This window comes from Ziziphus jujuba, chromosome 8 (assembly GCF_031755915.1).
Source record: "Ziziphus jujuba cultivar Dongzao chromosome 8, ASM3175591v1".
Classification (NCBI taxonomy): domain Eukaryota; kingdom Viridiplantae; phylum Streptophyta; class Magnoliopsida; order Rosales; family Rhamnaceae; genus Ziziphus; species Ziziphus jujuba.
In genome coordinates this window covers 7,486,777-7,505,389 of record NC_083386.1, presented here as the reverse complement: position 1 = coordinate 7,505,389, position 18,613 = coordinate 7,486,777, and the positions used below count along the sequence as shown (strand labels likewise).

Below are 18,613 nucleotides of genomic sequence, written 5' to 3'. Positions count from 1 at the left end.
TGAAAATTTGCTCGTTAAAGTTTCAAGCATTTTGTGCGAATTAAGAAGTGAAATTGTAATAAAATTGAAATTTAAAATGAGATTTATATAAATTTAGAAATGGAAACAAAAATTGGTAATACTCAAATAAATAGGGGGTATATTAGTGTAAATTTTCATATATATATATATATATATATATATATATATATTATATAATACTTATTGGGCAGGTATATTTTTACATATATTGGGCATGTATATTCCTGTACCACATAATTCCCAAGACAAGAATTTTTGTGGAGAGAGTACTTCATAAATCCTAACCACAGGTTGCTTCAAGAGTTAGTTAGTTGATGGTGATGGTGATTTTGACTTTTTTTTTTTTTTTTTTAATATCCAAAAAAAGCATTTTCTTAAACCACCTTTTTGCCGCTGAGGTCTAGACATTTCAGAACCAGAAAATTTCATCCTTTGATTCGCAGAGGTGATCTGCAATTCATCATAATGGTTTCCCCACAGCTGAAACTGATTTTCCCACCACCACCTTCTGTTTTCATCAATGCAATATCTGTGGTGTCCTTAATATCATCAGCTATTCTTGGGTTGTCAGAGAGTATTGGAAAACAGAACTTACAATATTCAAAGTTCTGTCAAGTTTCTTCTCAAAATTCATCTTCCATAAAGAAAATCAAGCTGCCAAGCAGACTAGGCATGCTCTTTCTTTATCTGCCTGCATTTATTGCCGCTCTGATATCCTGGTTGCTTTTTCCACATGAAATTATCAGAACTCTGTTGCTCAGTTCAACTCTAACCCTTCATTTCTTCAAAAGGGTCTTTGAGGTATCATTTTTTTATCTTATCAAATACATCCAAACACTTGCCTATACATAGCTAACGAAAATTTAAGCATTTTTATATCCTAAAAGACCTTAAAGTCTTGTAAAAATTCTTATAGTGAAGGAAAACACAAAAAAAGTATATATCAAAGCAACCAAACAATATTTTATGGATTATGTGATAGGCTTAGAGAAAACTTATGTAATACTGTGTATAAAGTTGTGAGCCTAAATTTTACACAAACAATTTATTCCTTCTTACTCAGTAGAAACTTCATTTAGCTCAGCCATGCATTCAACTTCAAGAATGTTTGAACCTTCCATCTCATTCTGCAGGGTTTAGATGACTAAAGTTTGCTTCATACAAAAATTCTTAATGAAGTTCCAGATGAATAAAACTATATAGTGCAATGGGGTTTCCATGTTGGATTTGGTAAACCAGAAACAGGTGTCTAACAATTTGGATTTTAGACCAAATGATTGAAAAGTTTGAACACTTGAAGGCTAAAGTAACATGAAAAAATAAACATTTAAACTCTTTTGCATTCATGCTTATGTTAAACTGATGCTTTAAACATCTCATAGCCATATCCTTCAATTTATGAATTTATATTCATTGAAAAATATTGTTTTTACCATTTCTACAGGTTCTATTCGTTCACAAATACAGTGGCGGTATAGTTCTTGACAGTGTAATCCAAATCTCTCTTGCTTATTTCTTGTCCACTGCAAGCTTGATGTATGCTCAACATCTAACAAAAGGGCTTGAAGAGCCAGAAATCGATTTGAAGTACGCTGGGGTTGTGTTATTTCTAGTAGGGATAATTGGTAATTTCTACCACCATTATATTCTTTCCCAGCTTAGAGCAAATGGTGAAAAAGAGTACAAGATTCCCAAAGGTGGTCTGTTTGGCTTTGTCATTTGCCCACATTATCTGTTTGAGATAATTGGATTTATAGGGTTTTCCTTCATTTCTCAGACACTGCATGCATTGTCCATCACTACAGGCATAATTTTCTACTTGATGGGAAGGAGTTATGCCACTAGGAGATGGTATATTTCCAAGTTTGAGGTTTTCCCCAAAAATGTGAAGGCTCTCATTCCATATGTTCTCTAGATATACAAAAAGGAGTGAAACAAAATCAAAAGTCAATTTAATGTTTGGCTGAACAAAGCAGAGGATTTTTTTCTTCTTGTTCTTATTTTTTCGGCTAGTACATTTAGGTGACTACTAGCTGTGACTCTGTGGGTCGTGATGCAAATGAATTAGAAATTTAAATATAAAGTTCAAGCTAGGTGGAGCATCAAGACAAGAATTCAAGAGGGTTGAATCATATATGCAAATTTACTTCACATTTGTAAATCCTTGAAGAATGGTAATCTAGGCTTATATAGAATTTTTAAGTATGTTTAGTCTTGTCAAATGTAGTTGTGTTTTTTTAGGTATGTTTAGTCTTGTTAAATGTAGTTGTGTCCTAAAAACTGGGAATGAAAAATGACAAATATGGTGCTGAAAATAGATCTAAACATCTGGCTTACTTGCTAACTTCCTTTATGCTCTCTTGCAAAGGATTAGCTGACCTTCCTTTCTCAGGCTCTCTCCCGCTTACTGAAAATTCCTTTCTTAGGGTAGGACATGAAAATGCTTAAATCAATTTTATTTTATTTTATTTTATTTTTTTAAAGAACTGAAAATCCTCGCAACCTAATGCTTTATACAAATTAAAAAAACCTTTGGATTGCTTGAAGGGATATAAAGTTTGAATCAATTTTCAAATGATTTTTAACTTATTTTATTATCATTCATTGCTTAGGAAAAAATAATAAATAATACCAAACAAAAATTTTTGGTAATAAAAAATTGGAATCGATAGCATATCAGGACAAAGATGGCATATTATTCTGCAGTGCAAAACCCATCCTAACTTGATGTATTATAATTAAAAAATCTATTTTATGATATTAAATAAAAGGAACAAAAGGATTTCCATGATCAAAAATCTGTTAAAAGTTAGCAATCAACTCCATCAGCAGCGAGAAAAGTCCAATCCTTATTGCCTTACCTCTTATGTCATTTCTCTTCTGTCTCTCTCTCTCTGTGTCCTCTTTCTCATCAGAGGCATCAGAAATTTCCATCCACATAAGAGAAGATAGGGAGAGAGGGTGATCAGCATGATCATGGCTCTGCTGCTGAGAGTGATTTTCCCACCCCGCCTTCGTTTGTCATCAATGGGATCTCTACGATTTTCTTAATATTATTGGCTATCCTTGGGTTCTTAGAGAAGACAGGAAAAATGCACTTACAATATTCGAAGTTCTGGAATACGACGACTCGAAAATCAGCTGTGACACAGAAAATTAAGCTGCCTAGCACAATAGGCATGCTCTTTCTTTATGTTCCTGCATTTCTTGCTGCTTTTATATCCTTGGTGATTTTTCCCCTTGAATGTATCAGGATTTTGTTGCTCTGTTCTGCTCTAGCACTTCATTTCTTCAAAAGGATCTTTGAGATATCATTTTACCTTTCCTTATCAAAACATTTCAAATTGTCACAGAGGTCTGAGGATTGTGCATTAATTAGGCATTCACATGTAGTTATGAACATTGAAATACCTCTTTTTCTATAGAATTTACATAACCTTTCAATGTTCATTTTGTATTGTAATGTCACACTAATTTTGGCATTTCATCAATTGTTATTTAACGAAGAACACACCAAAAACTATGGTTAGCTTGAATTCTTATGACTCCACAACTCTTAATTGTAATTTAAAAAAAAAAAATGAAAAAGAAAAACTATATTTTGCAAATGGGTTGCTGGTTTGGATCTGATAAACCAAAACGGTTATCCAACAACTTAGATTTTACACAGATTATTAACTAGCTTGAGTAACAAGAAATCTAATTTTACTGCAAATTTTGTTTAAAATATTTCAATACTTTTGTAATGATCAAGCTTATGTTGATCAACTGCTTCCCATCCATATCCTTCATGTGAACTTAAACCTGTTTGATTGAATAAATATTCGATCATACGTCACGTTTCCAGGTTCTATTCGATCACAAATACAGCGGCGGCATGATTCTCGATAGTGTTATCCTAATCACTTTCACTTACTTTTCTCTCACTGCAAGCATGATTTATGTTCAGAACCTGACACAAGGATTTCCAGAGCCAGAAATTGATCTGAAGTACCTTGGTTTTGTGTTGTTTCTAATAGGAATAGCTGGGAATTTCTACCACCACATTCTTCTTGCCCATCTAAGGAAAAAGGGTGAAAAATAGTACAAAATTCCTAAAGGTGGCCTTTTTGGGCTTGTTATTTGCCCACATTGTCTATTTGAGATAATTGGATTTGTAGGGTTTTTCCTTATCTTTCAGACACTACATGCATTTTTCATTGCTATAGGCATAAGTTTCTACTTGATGGGAAGGAGTTATGCCACTAGGAGATGATATATTTCCAAGTTCGAGAATTTCCCTAAAGATGTCAAGGCTCTCATTCCATCTGTTCTCTAAATGTACAAAACATCAATTTAATACATAATTGGCTGAATAAGGCAGAGGAAATTAAGACTGTTATTATTATTCCTTTTCAGTTTTATGCATAGTATGTTATTATTCCTTTTCAGTTTTATGCATAATTTGCTGCATTACTTGTATATAACTTTATACATAAAAGAAAGTTATGTCTTTTTGAAAATATAAAAGGGCTTTTTGCACCTTTAACCTTTGAACTTTGCACCTTGCAATTTGCCCAAGGAACTTTGAACTTTGAACTTTGCATACGTGCACATAGTTTAGAGGGTACAGATGAAAAAAGCAAATTTCATGGGTAAGTTGCAAATTAGTGTAAAATCCAAGGGCATAAATGTAAATAAGCCAAAAATGAATTAAAATTAGAATAAAAGTAATAATAATTAATAGGTGTAAAAAAAGTAATTAGGGGTTATATGACTTTTGAGGATTGATTTAGAGCTTACTTGACGTCAATATATAGATTAGTTTTGGAATTAGTTTGGAAGTTGGGATTTTGGATCCTAGGCCTAGCATGAATTTAGAATGGTGACTTTTTTTTTTTTTTTTTTTCCGCATGAGGTTTGAATTATATAGCTTATTAGGGATTAATAAATTAGTTTGGAAAAATTGAGGATTTGGGTGCTTTGACTTCATGGTTATTGACCTATATATATATTAAAATAGGGTTACAGATAAAACGGGAGAAATACAAAATAGTTCATCTATATATTTTCCAAAAGAACACCAAACTAAAAACTATCAATACGCTTATATTGTTTATTACATTCTTTTTTTTCTGCTTTGATAACATAATTTTAGTTTTGATTTTCTATTTTTAAAATGAAAAAAGCTAAAATCATTGTTGTATACTATAATTAACTTTCTTAGTTTCACTATATAAAGGGATCGGATTAAATCTACCACAATATACATATTTTAAAAAAGAGAATTCAAAAAATAGACTTTTTGGCTGCAAAGCTCAAAAATCAACAAAATGAAAAAGATGAACATAATGACATTGTTTATGTTATGTTTGGTTGTGCTTAGTATGGTGTTTGTGAACCATGTAGAATGAGTTCATTTCATAGATCCAGGTGTGTTGGATCCATGCAAAAGAACAAAAAATTGTCCGACTCATTGTTCTAGTAGTGGTTAGGAATGTCAATTTGCCCTGTACATCCCGAAAATCGAGGTGCATCTCCCCTAATAGGACGGTTTTTCCCAAAAAAATTGAGATTGTAGGGCAAGCTTGGAATAAATCCTTAAAGCCTAAATAGTGGACGGGTCGGGATCAAGGAATAAAGAAACCAGCCTGAACCCGGCCCGTATATATTTATTTATTTTTTTTTATATTTTATATATTTGAACTATTGTATTTTTAAAGATGTATTTTATTATAATAGTAAATTTGGATCTTAATGTATTTTATTGTATTTTTATTATATTTTAATCATTTTATTTATATTTTATTCATAAAAAAAATTTATATAAATTTTCCAAAAAAAATTATATCAATCACCCCGTTCCGTCCTCGATTGGGAAATCCTCATCACCATCCCGCTTCTAAAGAAAAGGAAAAAACTGTGGAAACAGGATGAAAAATTCTCTGCGGGAATGAGGATAGAATTTTGAAAATTGACCTCGTCCCGCCCTGTTGATATTCCTAGTAGTGGTCCTCCGGTTGCAGCTAACCCCTACAACCGTGGTTGCTCTAAATTCAATAAATGTTGAGGCAACGACCCATAATGGTTGCTTCTTGACTAGAGATCAACCAATTTGCAGTTTGAAGTATTAATATTGATCATGGTTGTAATATTGCTGTGTTTTAAATGTTTATTTACAATTTATGTACAAATAAAGTGCTTTTTTCAAAGTAGCTTATACATGTGCATGGTTTTGTGGGTGCGCATTATTATTATTATTTATAGTTCAATTTGTTTAGTTGTTGAAATTTTCAAATTAATATTACAGTAAGATGAGAAAATGGTTAACAAAATTAATAGTAGTCGAAGTAGGCCCGTTAAAAATCTCATACATTATGATAACACAATACGAAATGCGATATTGGATTAACAATCTTTTCGGATCAGTATTAATATAACCCATTAAGACCTACTAAATTAATGAGTTTAACGGATGAAATACAATAATACATGATAAACTCATTAAAAAGGAGTATTTTATAATTATGCAAGTTTTATAATATTAAAAATATTAAATTTATTGTTAAACATATATTGAGTTGTTCTTTTTTAGTTTGATTTTTTTAAAATCTAAAAGCTAACAAGTTAATTTGCAAGATTTTTTTTTTTTTAGAAACATCATTTTATTATTTGAAAGCTAAGTTAATTTTAAATTTTTATATATTTGTACCGAATTAATAGTAGAAGGGTTATATGATAATTTAAAGAATGATTTTGAATTTATCTATTTCCATACAAAAACTTACTGATCATATTTCGGTTGACTAAATTTTATAATAATATAACATAAATACGATTCAATATCTAGGTCTAAGTTGAAGTATAAAAATAAAATTAAAAAACCCTCTAAACATTCATCAATTGATTTGATTATTTATACAAAGATACTGTTTAATTATAAATCTCATGATAGTTTTCTCTACTTGGGCCACAAAGAAAATTGGGCTGGCCCTGAATCAAGTTCTCCACGGCCACAGACGCCGGAGTCCATTAAGCATCAGTGCGGAAAAAATGAAATAAAATAAAATCCATCCATCTGATGGTAGTATTTGCATGCAACACTTCAAATCCCATATCCCACACCATATAGAGAAAATACGGTAGAATCACCGCAGCTATTTTTTGTATTTTTTTTTAAATTTTAAATTTATTTTCCAACCAAGATTGTCCATTTTATTACAAGAAAAAAACAATGACATCCTCCATTAAATCAAATAGACAAATTAAAATATTAAAACTAAGTGAAGGTATTCAAAAATTGGTAAAAAATAGTTTAGGCACTCAATAATACTCAGTTAAAACATTATGAGCGCGTATATATTTTTATATATGTTTGTTTGGTTTCTAAATTATTTTTTCGCATTGGGTCATCAACTTTTCTTCATTTTGCTTTATTCGATTTAAGTATTTAGAGCTTCATCTTTAAATAAGTGAAAATACAATCGCTTTTTTTTTTTTTCTTTTTTATTTAATGCTTCATGATAATGCGTATAAAAAATTGAAATACTTCTCTTAACAATATTTGGCCACTTTATTCAGTATATATATTAATGTCCCATTTAGTAGATATGTTAGTTTTTATCAACTGTTAATCCTCAACTTTGTTAATTTACATGCAAAATTAATAACTTATAGAATATATGTATATTTTTAGTAATTTCACTAGTTAATTTTTTTTTGTTATTAATTAACAACTTTTGTTGAAAGAGTGAAGAAAATGAGGATCGCATAATTTTAAGGGACTGATTGTTCAATTAGTCTTCAGTTATTTAATATTTTTAAAAAATATAAAATTTTTAATGATAGTTTAAGTTTCGCATATAAATATATTAAGTTTTGTTTTCATAGCATATTTTAGTACTTACTAATCTTTCTTTGTTTATTTAATCATTTAAAAATATATTATAAATTTTTAATATATTAGTTTCTTCATATAACTATATTTATTTTTATTTCCATAACATATTGTTACAAATAATCCTGGATGCATCAATTAGTCTATCAAATTATTTACTAAATGTATACATATCTTTATTGATTAGTTTATATTTAATTATGTTTATCATTTTAAATGTTGACTTATCTATATCTATTTTATATTAGTATGTTAATCAATTAAAAAATAACATATATTTACTTAGTAAATAATTTGGTAGACTAGATTGGTGCTATGGTGCCTGTAGTATTACTCTAATGTTATACTTACTAATCTTTCTTTGTTTGTTTGAAAAAGAATTTTTTAAATTTATTATTTACTCATTAGTATTTTTAATTATTTTCTTTTCAAAATAAAAATAGTATTCAAATCATTCATTCTAATACAAAATTTAAGTTTCACTTATATAAATTTTAATTTTAATTTAATTTTTTGATCATTTGATAATTTACTCATTTATTTCATCTATTAACTAAGTATTTTATATCATTTCCGAAGAAGATTTTATAAATATATATATTTTTTATATAAGTTGATCTTTTAAATTACTACGCCGGTCCCCTGCTTTGAAAATAAGTGGAGTTTTAGTGCTGACTTTTTTTTACAATGTTCTTTTTTATTAATTTTTGGGGAAGTGTGCATTTTTTTTTTTTTGGCTACAGGCTATTTTTATTAATTAATAGTTTGCAAATGAATATTCTTATATTATTTGGTAATATGAATCTGAACTATTCGAAAATGTTTAATCAATTAAAGTTGAATATACCTTTAATGTCAATGTCAATTAAAATTAACTTAGTTAAGAAATCATTTACATTTAAATCTAAATAATTATAGATTTGAAATACTTAAATAACAAAAAGTTATTGTAAATAATTCAAAAAATAAAAAAATAATATATCTCGAATGGTCATCAAAATATAACATTCTTTCTTTCAAGACCTTACATCACTTTTACATGAGATGAAGCTTCAGAATAAAATGGTTGTGTATTTGCTGGTTACATAAAAGAAATTGTATTATCTCCATTCCATATCTCGATTACCTATTTAATTATTCTTTATTTTATATTTAAAAAATTACTTTTTTTAAAAAAAATAAATATATTTAAAACTTGTTAACATTCTCATCTCCCTTTTCAAACCAATACATATATAATTTATTAAAAAAAATTATAAAACATAAATAATAATAATATTTTTTTATTTTGTATATATATATATATATAGTGTAAACGGAAAGGGTACAATAGAGATTATATTTTCTGCCTCGCCTTAGGGCGTGTTTGTTACGCAGGACTGGGCAGGTTAGGACAGGACCCAGTCCCAGTCCGGTGTTTGGAAAGTAAAAATGGGAGGGAGACAGGTTTGTCCCGTTGATCATTTTATCCCAAATGAAAGGGATAGATCTGACCCATCTGGAGGCTGGGTCGCTTTTGTCCGACTGAGCTCTCTTCTACCGCATCAAGTCCTTTTATTTCCCGCCACTGATAGGAATCTTTGTCGCGAAGGTTCTTGGCGGTTGAGTCTAAACCACTTTCTTTTTTATTCGGAACCCTAGGAGGAGAAGAAGCAGAACTCGGCCTCAGCCATGAACGATCATATCTCCAGCGTGTTTCACTGTCCTATGGCAGGCGTCGTTAAAAGAATCCGGCTATAGAACTTCATGTGCCACAGTCACCTGGAAATCGAGCTCGGCGACTCCATCAATTTCATCACCGGTCAAAATGGAAGTAAGGCTCCTCTTTCTATCTTCTCTATGCCTAGGGTTTATGGCATCCAGAATTTGTTGATTTTGCCTATGGTTTCAATTTTCTCAGGTTTTTGTTTTTTATTTTTTTAGTGTATGTGTTTGAGCGCAATTATATTTGTTAGATAGGCAATTAGTCTAAATTTTAGCAGCCTGTTGGGAGTTTAATTTTAAAAATGCAATATTTTTTTTCTTTCTTTTATTATTATTTTTTTTTTGGTGTGATGGTGTTTACAGGTGGTAAGAGTGCGATACTTACTGCTTTGTGCGTTGCATTTGGGTGTCGAGCTAAAGGGACTCAAAGGGCTTCAACGTTGAAGGATTTTATTAAAACTGGTTGCAGGTTTGTGTTCGCCTTGCCATTCTTTTTTCTTGTTTGTTGTTTGGTTTTTTGGGGCAGGTTAATGAGAAACATTCACATCATAGAAGTTAATTCTATGTTTTTGAAATAAAATCTTTTCATTTTGTCATTGTGAAAGGTTTGTGCTTCATATTCCTTTCAAGGTGTGTTTCATTTTGACGTCATGAGACATCTAGCTAAAAGAATTGGCCACATAGAACGCCATGCCACTGTGCTAATAGAGAATCGCAGATCTTGCTAGAAAAGGGATCACTTTAATTTAGATGTGAAAATCTGAATGCTTGACTTTGTAGGGTAGAAGGTCCGCAGATGACAAGTTGTAGAGTAGGATATACATTTCTGAGAAGTTTGTAGCTGTACCTGCTGAGGATTGTTAAGAGAGAATTCGGTGTTTTTGATACAAGTCCATCAGAGAAACAACGGACTATAACAATTTTTGTTTGTATGCCACCTTTCGTACAGGTTTAATATTCTCATGGCTGTTTGTGAGTAATAAAAATTCATTGATCTGTCTAGAAATTTAGAATATATGAACTATGTTTACTTTGATAAAGCATTTCACTCTTGATGTACAGGGCCCTACTGTAAGAGGATAGAGATAAGTTAAATTTAGGAAGTTCTATCTGAAAGGAGTGTTTTACTAATAACCTTGTTGATTGGATTGGTGATGGGAAGTTCTGGAAGAGTAGTGATTCTCTGATATCCTTGTTAATTGGATTTGTAATTGGGAGATTTCTCAACCAGTTCTCAGTCTCCGTACAGCTTTAGTTCTTCTTACATTCACCTAAGTATCTAATTTCTTTAGGCCAAGTTGGATTAGTCTTACTTTTGCAATGCTGTTAAACTTTTATTGATATATTATGTAAATTTTCCCTCTTCCTTTAACATTGAGAGAAACTTCATTCTTTGGGCATCAGTATTTTCTCTTGTGCTTCTTTACTCTAACCATTAACTGGATCCTTTTGATTAGTGATTCTGTAGCCTGCAGTATTGCTTTAATGAGTGAGACACTTTTAGTTATCTCATTAGACCTGAAGTATCCATAAAGATCTTTCTTAATTTGCGTTTAAGGTGGTTGTTGAAATTGTTTCAGACTTTCTTTTAGTTTTCAGTGGCCTGAAGCATAGTGGGAGCACTGTAAATATAACAGAGAATCAAGTTTGTGAATAACATATAGTTGGTTTATATTTTTTTTCTTTTTTCAAGAGGCATTTTCTGCATTTGAGATATTTTAATGTGCTTCCTATGCTTGCAAAAGAGTGTTTTAAGACTTACTTAATAGTTCAATTTGGTTTGTTTATTTATTTATTTTATTTTTGTTGCAGTTATGCAAATGTTCATGTAGAAATTAAAAATGAAGGGGAGGATGCTTTGAAGCCAGAAATATATGGCGATGTCATAATTATAGAGCATAGGATTTCTGAAATAAAACTATAATTATAAAATAGTCTAATCCAGTTCGATTCTGCACCAAACATGGGACAACTAGTCCAACATTCAGTCCAGAATTATACCAAACACAGTACTGCACTATTCAATCCTGTCCGATCCGAACTTATCCTGTCCGATCTCGTCCGATCCGGACCTATCCTGCGTACCAAACGCCCCCTTATGGTTACCAAATTTGCTTCGTCCTTAATTGGACATTCCAACCCTACTAGGGGTGGGGCATTGCAGTCTGCAAGGATGGGATGATTCAAAGCAAAGTGTCATCCGTACTCTAAAAGTGGAAGCCTCATTGAAATGACTTTAGGTAGACATAGCTTTACTTCTATTTTTGTTTTCTTTTTTTACTTTTTCAAAAATGCTTATTGAAAAATTATTTTTTATCAACTTTCATTGAAGTTTTTATTTTTTTATTTTTTTATTTTTTTATTTTTTTATTTTTTATTTTTTAATTTTTTGAAGCTTGAAGCTTGAAGCACTTTTAGAATATTTTTTGAACACTCTAGCAGCAGCTTTTGGACCAATAATTAGAAAAAAAGATAATTATAATTAACAGGTGTAAAGAAAGTAACTAGGGATTATAAGCTCTTTGATTTATAGCTTACTACCATATAGATTAGTTTGGAAGTTGATATTTTGGATGCTAGGTCTAGCATGAATTTAAATGGTGATTTTTTTTCCCCATGAGGTTTGAATTATATAGCTTATTAGCGATTAAAAGTTTTGCTTGGAAAAACTGAGGATTTGGATGCTTTGACTATATGGTTATTGACTATATTAAAATAGGGCTACAGATCAAATGGGAGAAATACAAAACAGCTTATCGCTTCCTTATCTTCTTATCTCCCTTTACAGTTTCTATATATTTTCCAAAAGAACACGAAACTAAAATTTTAGTTTTATGTTATCAATCAAAACGCTTTGATAACAAAATTTTGGTTTTGATTTTCTATTTTAAAAATGAAAAAACCTAAACTTATTTCTGTATACTATAATTAACTTTCTTAATTTGACTATATAAAGCGATGAGATTAAATCTATTACAGTATACCCATTTTAAACAAGAGAAATAAAACATAGACCTTTTGGCAAAGATCAATGATCAACAAAATGAAAATGATGATGAATATAACGACATTGTTTATGTTATGTTTGGTTGTGCTTTCTATGGTGTTTGTGAACCATGTAGAAGGAGCTCGTTCCATAGATCCCGGTGTGTTGGATCCATGCAGAAGAACAAAAAATCGTCCGGCTTATTGTTCCAGCGGTGGTCCTCCGGTAGCAGCCAATCCCTACAACCGTGGTTGCTCTAAAATTAATAGGTGTCGAAGCAGCCACCCATAATCGTCGCTTATTAAAACCAAGATCAACCACTTTGCAGTTGTTTGAAGTATTAATACTGTTCATGGATAATATTGCTGTGTTTTTAAATGTTTATTTACAATTTATGTACTAAATAAAATGTTATTATCAAATTAGCTTAAAAATGTGTGCCCATGTGTGTGCAATTTTTTTTAATAGTTTAATTTGTTTATTTATTGAAATTTTCGAATTATTGGATCATAATATTGCAGTAAGAGTGGAAAAATGATCAAGAAAAATACATTAGTTGAAATATAAAGACAAAAAAAAAAAAAAACCTGTAAACATACATGAATTAATTTGATTGTTTATTTAAAGATACTATTCAAGTACCATGCTCATATTGATTTACTCTCCTTGGGCCAGCCCTGAGTCAAGGTCTCCACTGCCGTAGAAACTGGGTCCATCAAATCATTTCTGTTGGCAAAAGAATAAAATAAAATAAAATAAAACCCATCCCTCCTATACTAGTGCTTTTTACATGTAACAAGTGTATGGAATTTGTATGCAACACTTAAAATCCCGTATCCCACACCACATACGGTTATATATTATATATATATATATATATATCACAGCAGCTAGTTTTAGTTTTTTCTTTTTTTTTTTCAACATAGGTAGTTCATTTCCTTTAAAAAAAAAAAACAAAACAGAAATCCTCTAAAAAATCAAATAGACAAATTAAAATACTAACACAAAGTGAAGGTATTCAAAAATTGGTAAAAAATACTTTAGGCACTCGATAATACTCAGTTGAAAGGTTATAAATTCATAAATATTATTTTTGTATTTCCATAGCATATTTTTATACTTACTTATTTTTCATTTGTTTGTTACACATGGAATTTTTTAAATTATGCTACAAAGAACCTTAAAAGATCAAATCGTAACCTTTTCCAAAAGAAAAATGTTATATGTCAAATCATTAGTGAACCAATTTGAAATTTAATTATATATTATTTTTTTAAAAAAAATATTATATTTCATTGAAGGATAAATTATCAGTGTTTGAATTTACATCTATATATATTTTCTTAATGGTAAATTATTCAAAATACACTTTTAAATTTGAAATTTAAATATTAATATGAATAAACTTCCCTTCTACCTTAATTATAGTGAATTTAATGTTGTCTACCGGTGATGTGTAGGTCACTTTACCAAATAATCTCCTCTTTATTGAGCATCAAACAATTCCCCAACTTGATTAAGGAAGCGCCAAGGGGCCTACTTGTAATAGCTATTTTGATGGTAGCCAACAATATTTACCCTGAACTATTTGGCAACATCGAACCAATTTTTGGCAATCAGAATCTTCTTATCATCTTTGTTTTTATTATCAACCTAGACTGACCAGAAACCTAGTTTGATCGTAGCTAGCAATATTTACAAGCTAATTATTGTCTTCACCATCAACCATATATTTGGCATAATCCAATCAAATTTTTGTCAATCAGAATCTTCTTATCATCTTTGTTTTTATCAATACTTCTAGACTGACCAGATACTTCCCGGCCCCCCACCCGCTCTCAAACGATCTTTTCCTACTTCCACCAATGTTTGGTTCAGTTCTATGAAAATCCATGACCAGTTAACTTCCAACATTTAGCACAAGCGCTTTCAGTACTCATCAGCCTTAAATTTGAGAACGACAATGACTATAGATTTCATACATATATATATAATCCCATCATACTGGAAGACGTTACACAGATTATCTTGAGCACAGACAATTTCTCAATATGGAGAGTTTGCTTTTCTCGATTACCTCCGCACACGATAAAACAGGTGATGCCATCCAGTAGAATAAAATTTATATTTATCTAAGAACTTATGTGTAGGGAAATATGTCACCACATATAATGGGATGCATAAATTTTATATGACATCCCATCATAGATTGTGTAACGTTAACCCTGTACTTTAGTATGAAAATTGACTTATTTTTATTAATTAATTAATTATTTTTTTCTTTATTTTGTTTGTAAATTAAAAAAAAATTCAATTTTATTAATTTTTAAACTTTAGGTTAGTCAATTTGAGACGAAATCAAGGTAATGTGAAAAAAGTTGTAAATTGAGGATTTGATGTAAAACGTTTCAAATTTGAGGGCCTAATATGCAATCTGATTAAAGTATTGGGTATTAAAATACAATTAATTCTTCAATTTATTATTGTGATATTGGATACAAAGAGTGTTTTGTATTGGAGTTCTGTGGTGGTAATCTTCATAAACAATCTTTGTTTAATCATCTTTCTATTATTATTAGCAATATTCATAAGAAGCCTAGCATTTCATTGTCTCTTTGATTTTGTACTAATACATACTCTATAGTATAGTTAGTTAAATACAAGATCGTAAAAAATATATAGTATATATGTTTATAAAATATATTATATACAAAAACAGAGAAAAATTGGATGAAAGTTTGTAAATTCGGTTCATACGAGTATGATATATTAAGTTAAAAAAATACAGGTACTAAATATTATATTAAAATCAATTATTTTTAATATGCACGATAAAAATATAACTATTAGTTAGATATAATAATTTAATTAATCTATCAAGGAATCATAAATAACAGATTATTAAAAGCATAAAATAAAAAATTCTATCTTATACACATCTTTTTATGTTGTTGTAAAGGTGAAAAATAACTGAAAATATATATACTTTCTTCAAACAAATGTATTTTTTTTCTCACTCGTATAATACGAAAATAAGTTTAATACATGTTTTAAACTTTTAACTTCAAAAAATAACTTTTATTTATTTATTTTTTTGTATAAATGAAAACAATGCAAAAAACAGAAGTATTATTTTTTCCCCTCAAAAATATGTTCGTATGCGTATTATCCATGAATTTAACAATTAGGATATATAGTTGCATCTAAACTAGAATTAAGGTTGTGCTGAAGATTTTACTATAAAGGTCTTATTATTAATCTTGATTAGGGGTTGAAATTCAAAAATATATTGATGAATTATATGAATTTAGTTAAATAATATAAAATCTTGTAATGACAAACAAAGGTCTTTATGGATTTTAATCACTGCAATCTTGCCTTGAGAATTCTTATATTATGTTATACGTTATTTTGTTATCTTAACCCTCACATTTCTAACCCGTCCACTTTTTTTGTTCAAGCTAAATCTTACATGTGTTTTAAAATTAATTGACAAAATTGCTAAGTTTTGAATCCAACTTAATTATCATTATTCTCAAAAACTTAATATATTTTAAATAATTTTTTGATTTTCTTTTATATATATATATATATATATATATATTTATACGCACACAAAAATTAATTTCTCATTCAGGAATTAATTTTGCCGTAAAAAGCAAGCATACCCATGGTATCAAGGGTAGTCCCTGTCAATTTCATGTAATCTTATATAGGTTATATTTTATAGATCATATGAATTGAATGATGTAACCCACCAGAGCTAATGGGTTAAATGTATATCGAAAATTTGCCCGTGTTTTATACGAAACTCTCTCTCTCTTTCTCTCTGTCTCTCTCTCTGTGGAGATATATATATATATATATATATAGATATATTTAGTGCTGTTTTCTGGATTATAAATAGTAGATAGACTTCTACCGATTCTTCTTGTGAAGCGTTGCAGAAAATCTAAGAGAGATAGAAAGATTGAGAAAGACAGAGTGAGTTATATACACAAAAGTTTCAACAAATAACCATGATGTTGTTGCAGTGGTTTATCTTCCCACCACCTCCTTCTGTTTTCATCAAGGCAATGTCAGTTATAAGTTTAACATCGATAGCTATATTGGGGTTTTCAGAGATGAGAGGAAAGCACTTGAATTACTCAAAATTCTGGAATTCTAATTCTCAAAATTCAACTTCTAAACGGCAAATAAAACTATCAGGAAGAGCAGGCATGCTTCTTCTTTATACCCCTGCCTTTCTTGCTGCCTTCATATCCTTGCTTCTTTTACCCCATCACCATATCAGATTTGTCTTGCTCAATTCAGCTCTAGCCCTTCATTTCTTCAAAAGAATCTTCGAGGTATAGCATATATCTCTTAATTTAATTTCCTTACTCTCATATATTATGCTGATGTACATATGGCCGTATATTTTATATATATATATATATATATACACGTTTTTATATAATATCTGCAACTACTAACTATATCCCGTCCTCAAACTGGGATTGATCCAATTAGATTGTTTCTTTTCATTTTTCATAAAAGAAGAATAACTACTAGACTATTTATCCGATGTTTGTTTAAAGAACATTTATTTAATTGGAGGATCAGATTAAAATCCACTTTTTTAGGCCGATTAGTTTGAATAGCACAGTCCAGTTGAACAAAAAATTGACAAGACCCAACACATAAATGAGTAAATAATTTTTGAAAAGCTGGTGGTAATAATAGGGTTCGAGCCCAAGATTTTCAGCTCTAATATCACGTCTGAAGCACCTACGTTTCCTAAAAGCTCATTAGCAGGCTCAACCAATGGTTTATATATACTTCAATATATACCCTCAGATAATATGTTTATTTTATGTATATTTAAAATAATATTGAATGACCAATTGATATTATATTATCATGTTTTTCTGCAGGTTCTGTTTGTTCATAGATTTAGCAGTGACATGGTTCTCAATAGTGCTATTGTGATCTCACTGAGTTACTTCTCCTCCACTTCAACCATGATTTATGCTCAGAAGCTAACACAAGGTCTTCCGGAGCCACCAATCGATTTGATGTACTTTGGAATTGTATTGTTTCTAATAGGAATATTTGGGAATTTCTACCACCACTACATCCTTTCCAATCTAAGAGGAAACGGTGAGAAAGAGTATAAAATTCCCAAAGGAGGTCTTTTTGGGTTTGTTATTTGCCCACATTATTTGTTTGAGATAATTATGTTTGTTGGGGTGTCCTCTGTTTCTCAAACTCTCTATGCATTCTGCTTCACAATAGGCACATTTTTCTACTTGATGGGAAGGAGTTATGCTACAAGAAGATGGTATCATTCCAAGTTTGAAGATTTTCCTCAACATATCAAGGCTCTTATTCCATACATCTTTTAATTAAGGGTACTTACTTAGCCGCTAATATTAGATATATGGAGTACTCTTGCTTAATATTAAAAGTGTTTTTCGACTAATAAGTTGCTTAATTGAGAGACATATACTAATAACACTTTTGTTAATTTATCTACACTATATATATAGTTTGGTGTTGCGACTATATATATCATTGTGAGTTTGTTTTATATACAAAATTAAGAAATTGTCTCCATTGTTTAAAAACAGAGGAATTTTCCATGAATATCAATACAAAGTAAGAAGTTACTTTTTCATTTTTTTTTTTTTTCACAAAATTCTGTTTGATGATTTTCTCTTTTTTTGGTCCACGGTTTGAAAGCTCCATAGTGTAATTAATTATTCCTCAATCTTTTATTGACCAAACCACGTGTCTGCTTCTGTTGCCCATACCAACTTGCGGGTCTCAATCAGCCTAGATACCATTGCTATAGCTTCTTTCACCCAACACCATAATTCAAAAAAAGAAAAAAAAAGACCCTATTTCAACCAAAAGAATAAATAAATAAAATTCCATCAAAAAAAAAAAAAAAAAAAAAGAGGAAAGTAGATCATGACAAAATCATTGATGGAATTTTTTTACTTTTATGGTATGTTTGGGTAAAGATAAAATTAATGGAAATT

At 30.0% G+C, this 18,613-nt stretch overlaps 3 protein-coding genes across 8 annotated transcripts; all 3 read left to right on the top strand.

Moving 5' to 3' along the window:
- Positions 1-240: 240 nt before the first annotated feature.
- LOC107413003 (uncharacterized) lies at positions 241-2,348 on the top strand. The gene is made up of 2 exons (XM_016020848.4): positions 241-822; positions 1,466-2,348. The coding sequence occupies exons 1-2, from the start codon at positions 487-489 to the stop codon at positions 1,934-1,936; spliced, it is 807 nt and encodes a 268-aa protein (XP_015876334.3). The 5' UTR covers positions 241-486; the 3' UTR covers positions 1,937-2,348.
- Positions 2,349-9,297: 6,949 nt separating this feature from the next.
- Positions 9,298-11,698, top strand: LOC107413008 (structural maintenance of chromosomes protein 6A-like). Of its 4 annotated transcripts, none has more exons than XM_060819933.1 (3): positions 9,298-9,797; positions 9,965-10,070; positions 11,414-11,698. In XM_060819933.1, exons 1-3 carry the CDS (start codon positions 9,644-9,646, stop codon positions 11,523-11,525), a joined length of 372 nt encoding a protein of 123 aa, XP_060675916.1. In that variant the 5' UTR covers positions 9,298-9,643; the 3' UTR covers positions 11,526-11,698. The 4 variants fall into 4 exon arrangements, with proteins under 4 accessions (XP_060675916.1, XP_015876339.3, XP_060675917.1 ...); XM_016020853.4 differs by having other exon boundaries at positions 9,298-9,710; positions 11,414-11,697; XM_060819934.1 differs by lacking the exon at positions 11,414-11,698 and adding an exon at positions 10,382-11,225.
- Positions 11,699-16,462: 4,764 nt separating this feature from the next.
- LOC132799092 (uncharacterized) lies at positions 16,463-18,246 on the top strand. Of its 3 annotated transcripts, none has more exons than XM_048471061.2 (3): positions 16,463-16,936; positions 17,504-17,769; positions 17,865-18,246. In XM_048471061.2, exons 1-3 carry the CDS (start codon positions 16,607-16,609, stop codon positions 17,926-17,928), a joined length of 660 nt encoding a protein of 219 aa, XP_048327018.2. In that variant the 5' UTR covers positions 16,463-16,606; the 3' UTR covers positions 17,929-18,246. The 3 variants fall into 3 exon arrangements, with proteins under 3 accessions (XP_048327018.2, XP_048327017.2, XP_015876337.3); XM_048471060.2 differs by having other exon boundaries at positions 16,464-16,936; positions 17,504-17,729; XM_016020851.4 differs by having other exon boundaries at positions 16,464-16,936; positions 17,504-18,246.
- The last annotated feature ends 367 nt before the right edge of the window (positions 18,247-18,613 follow it).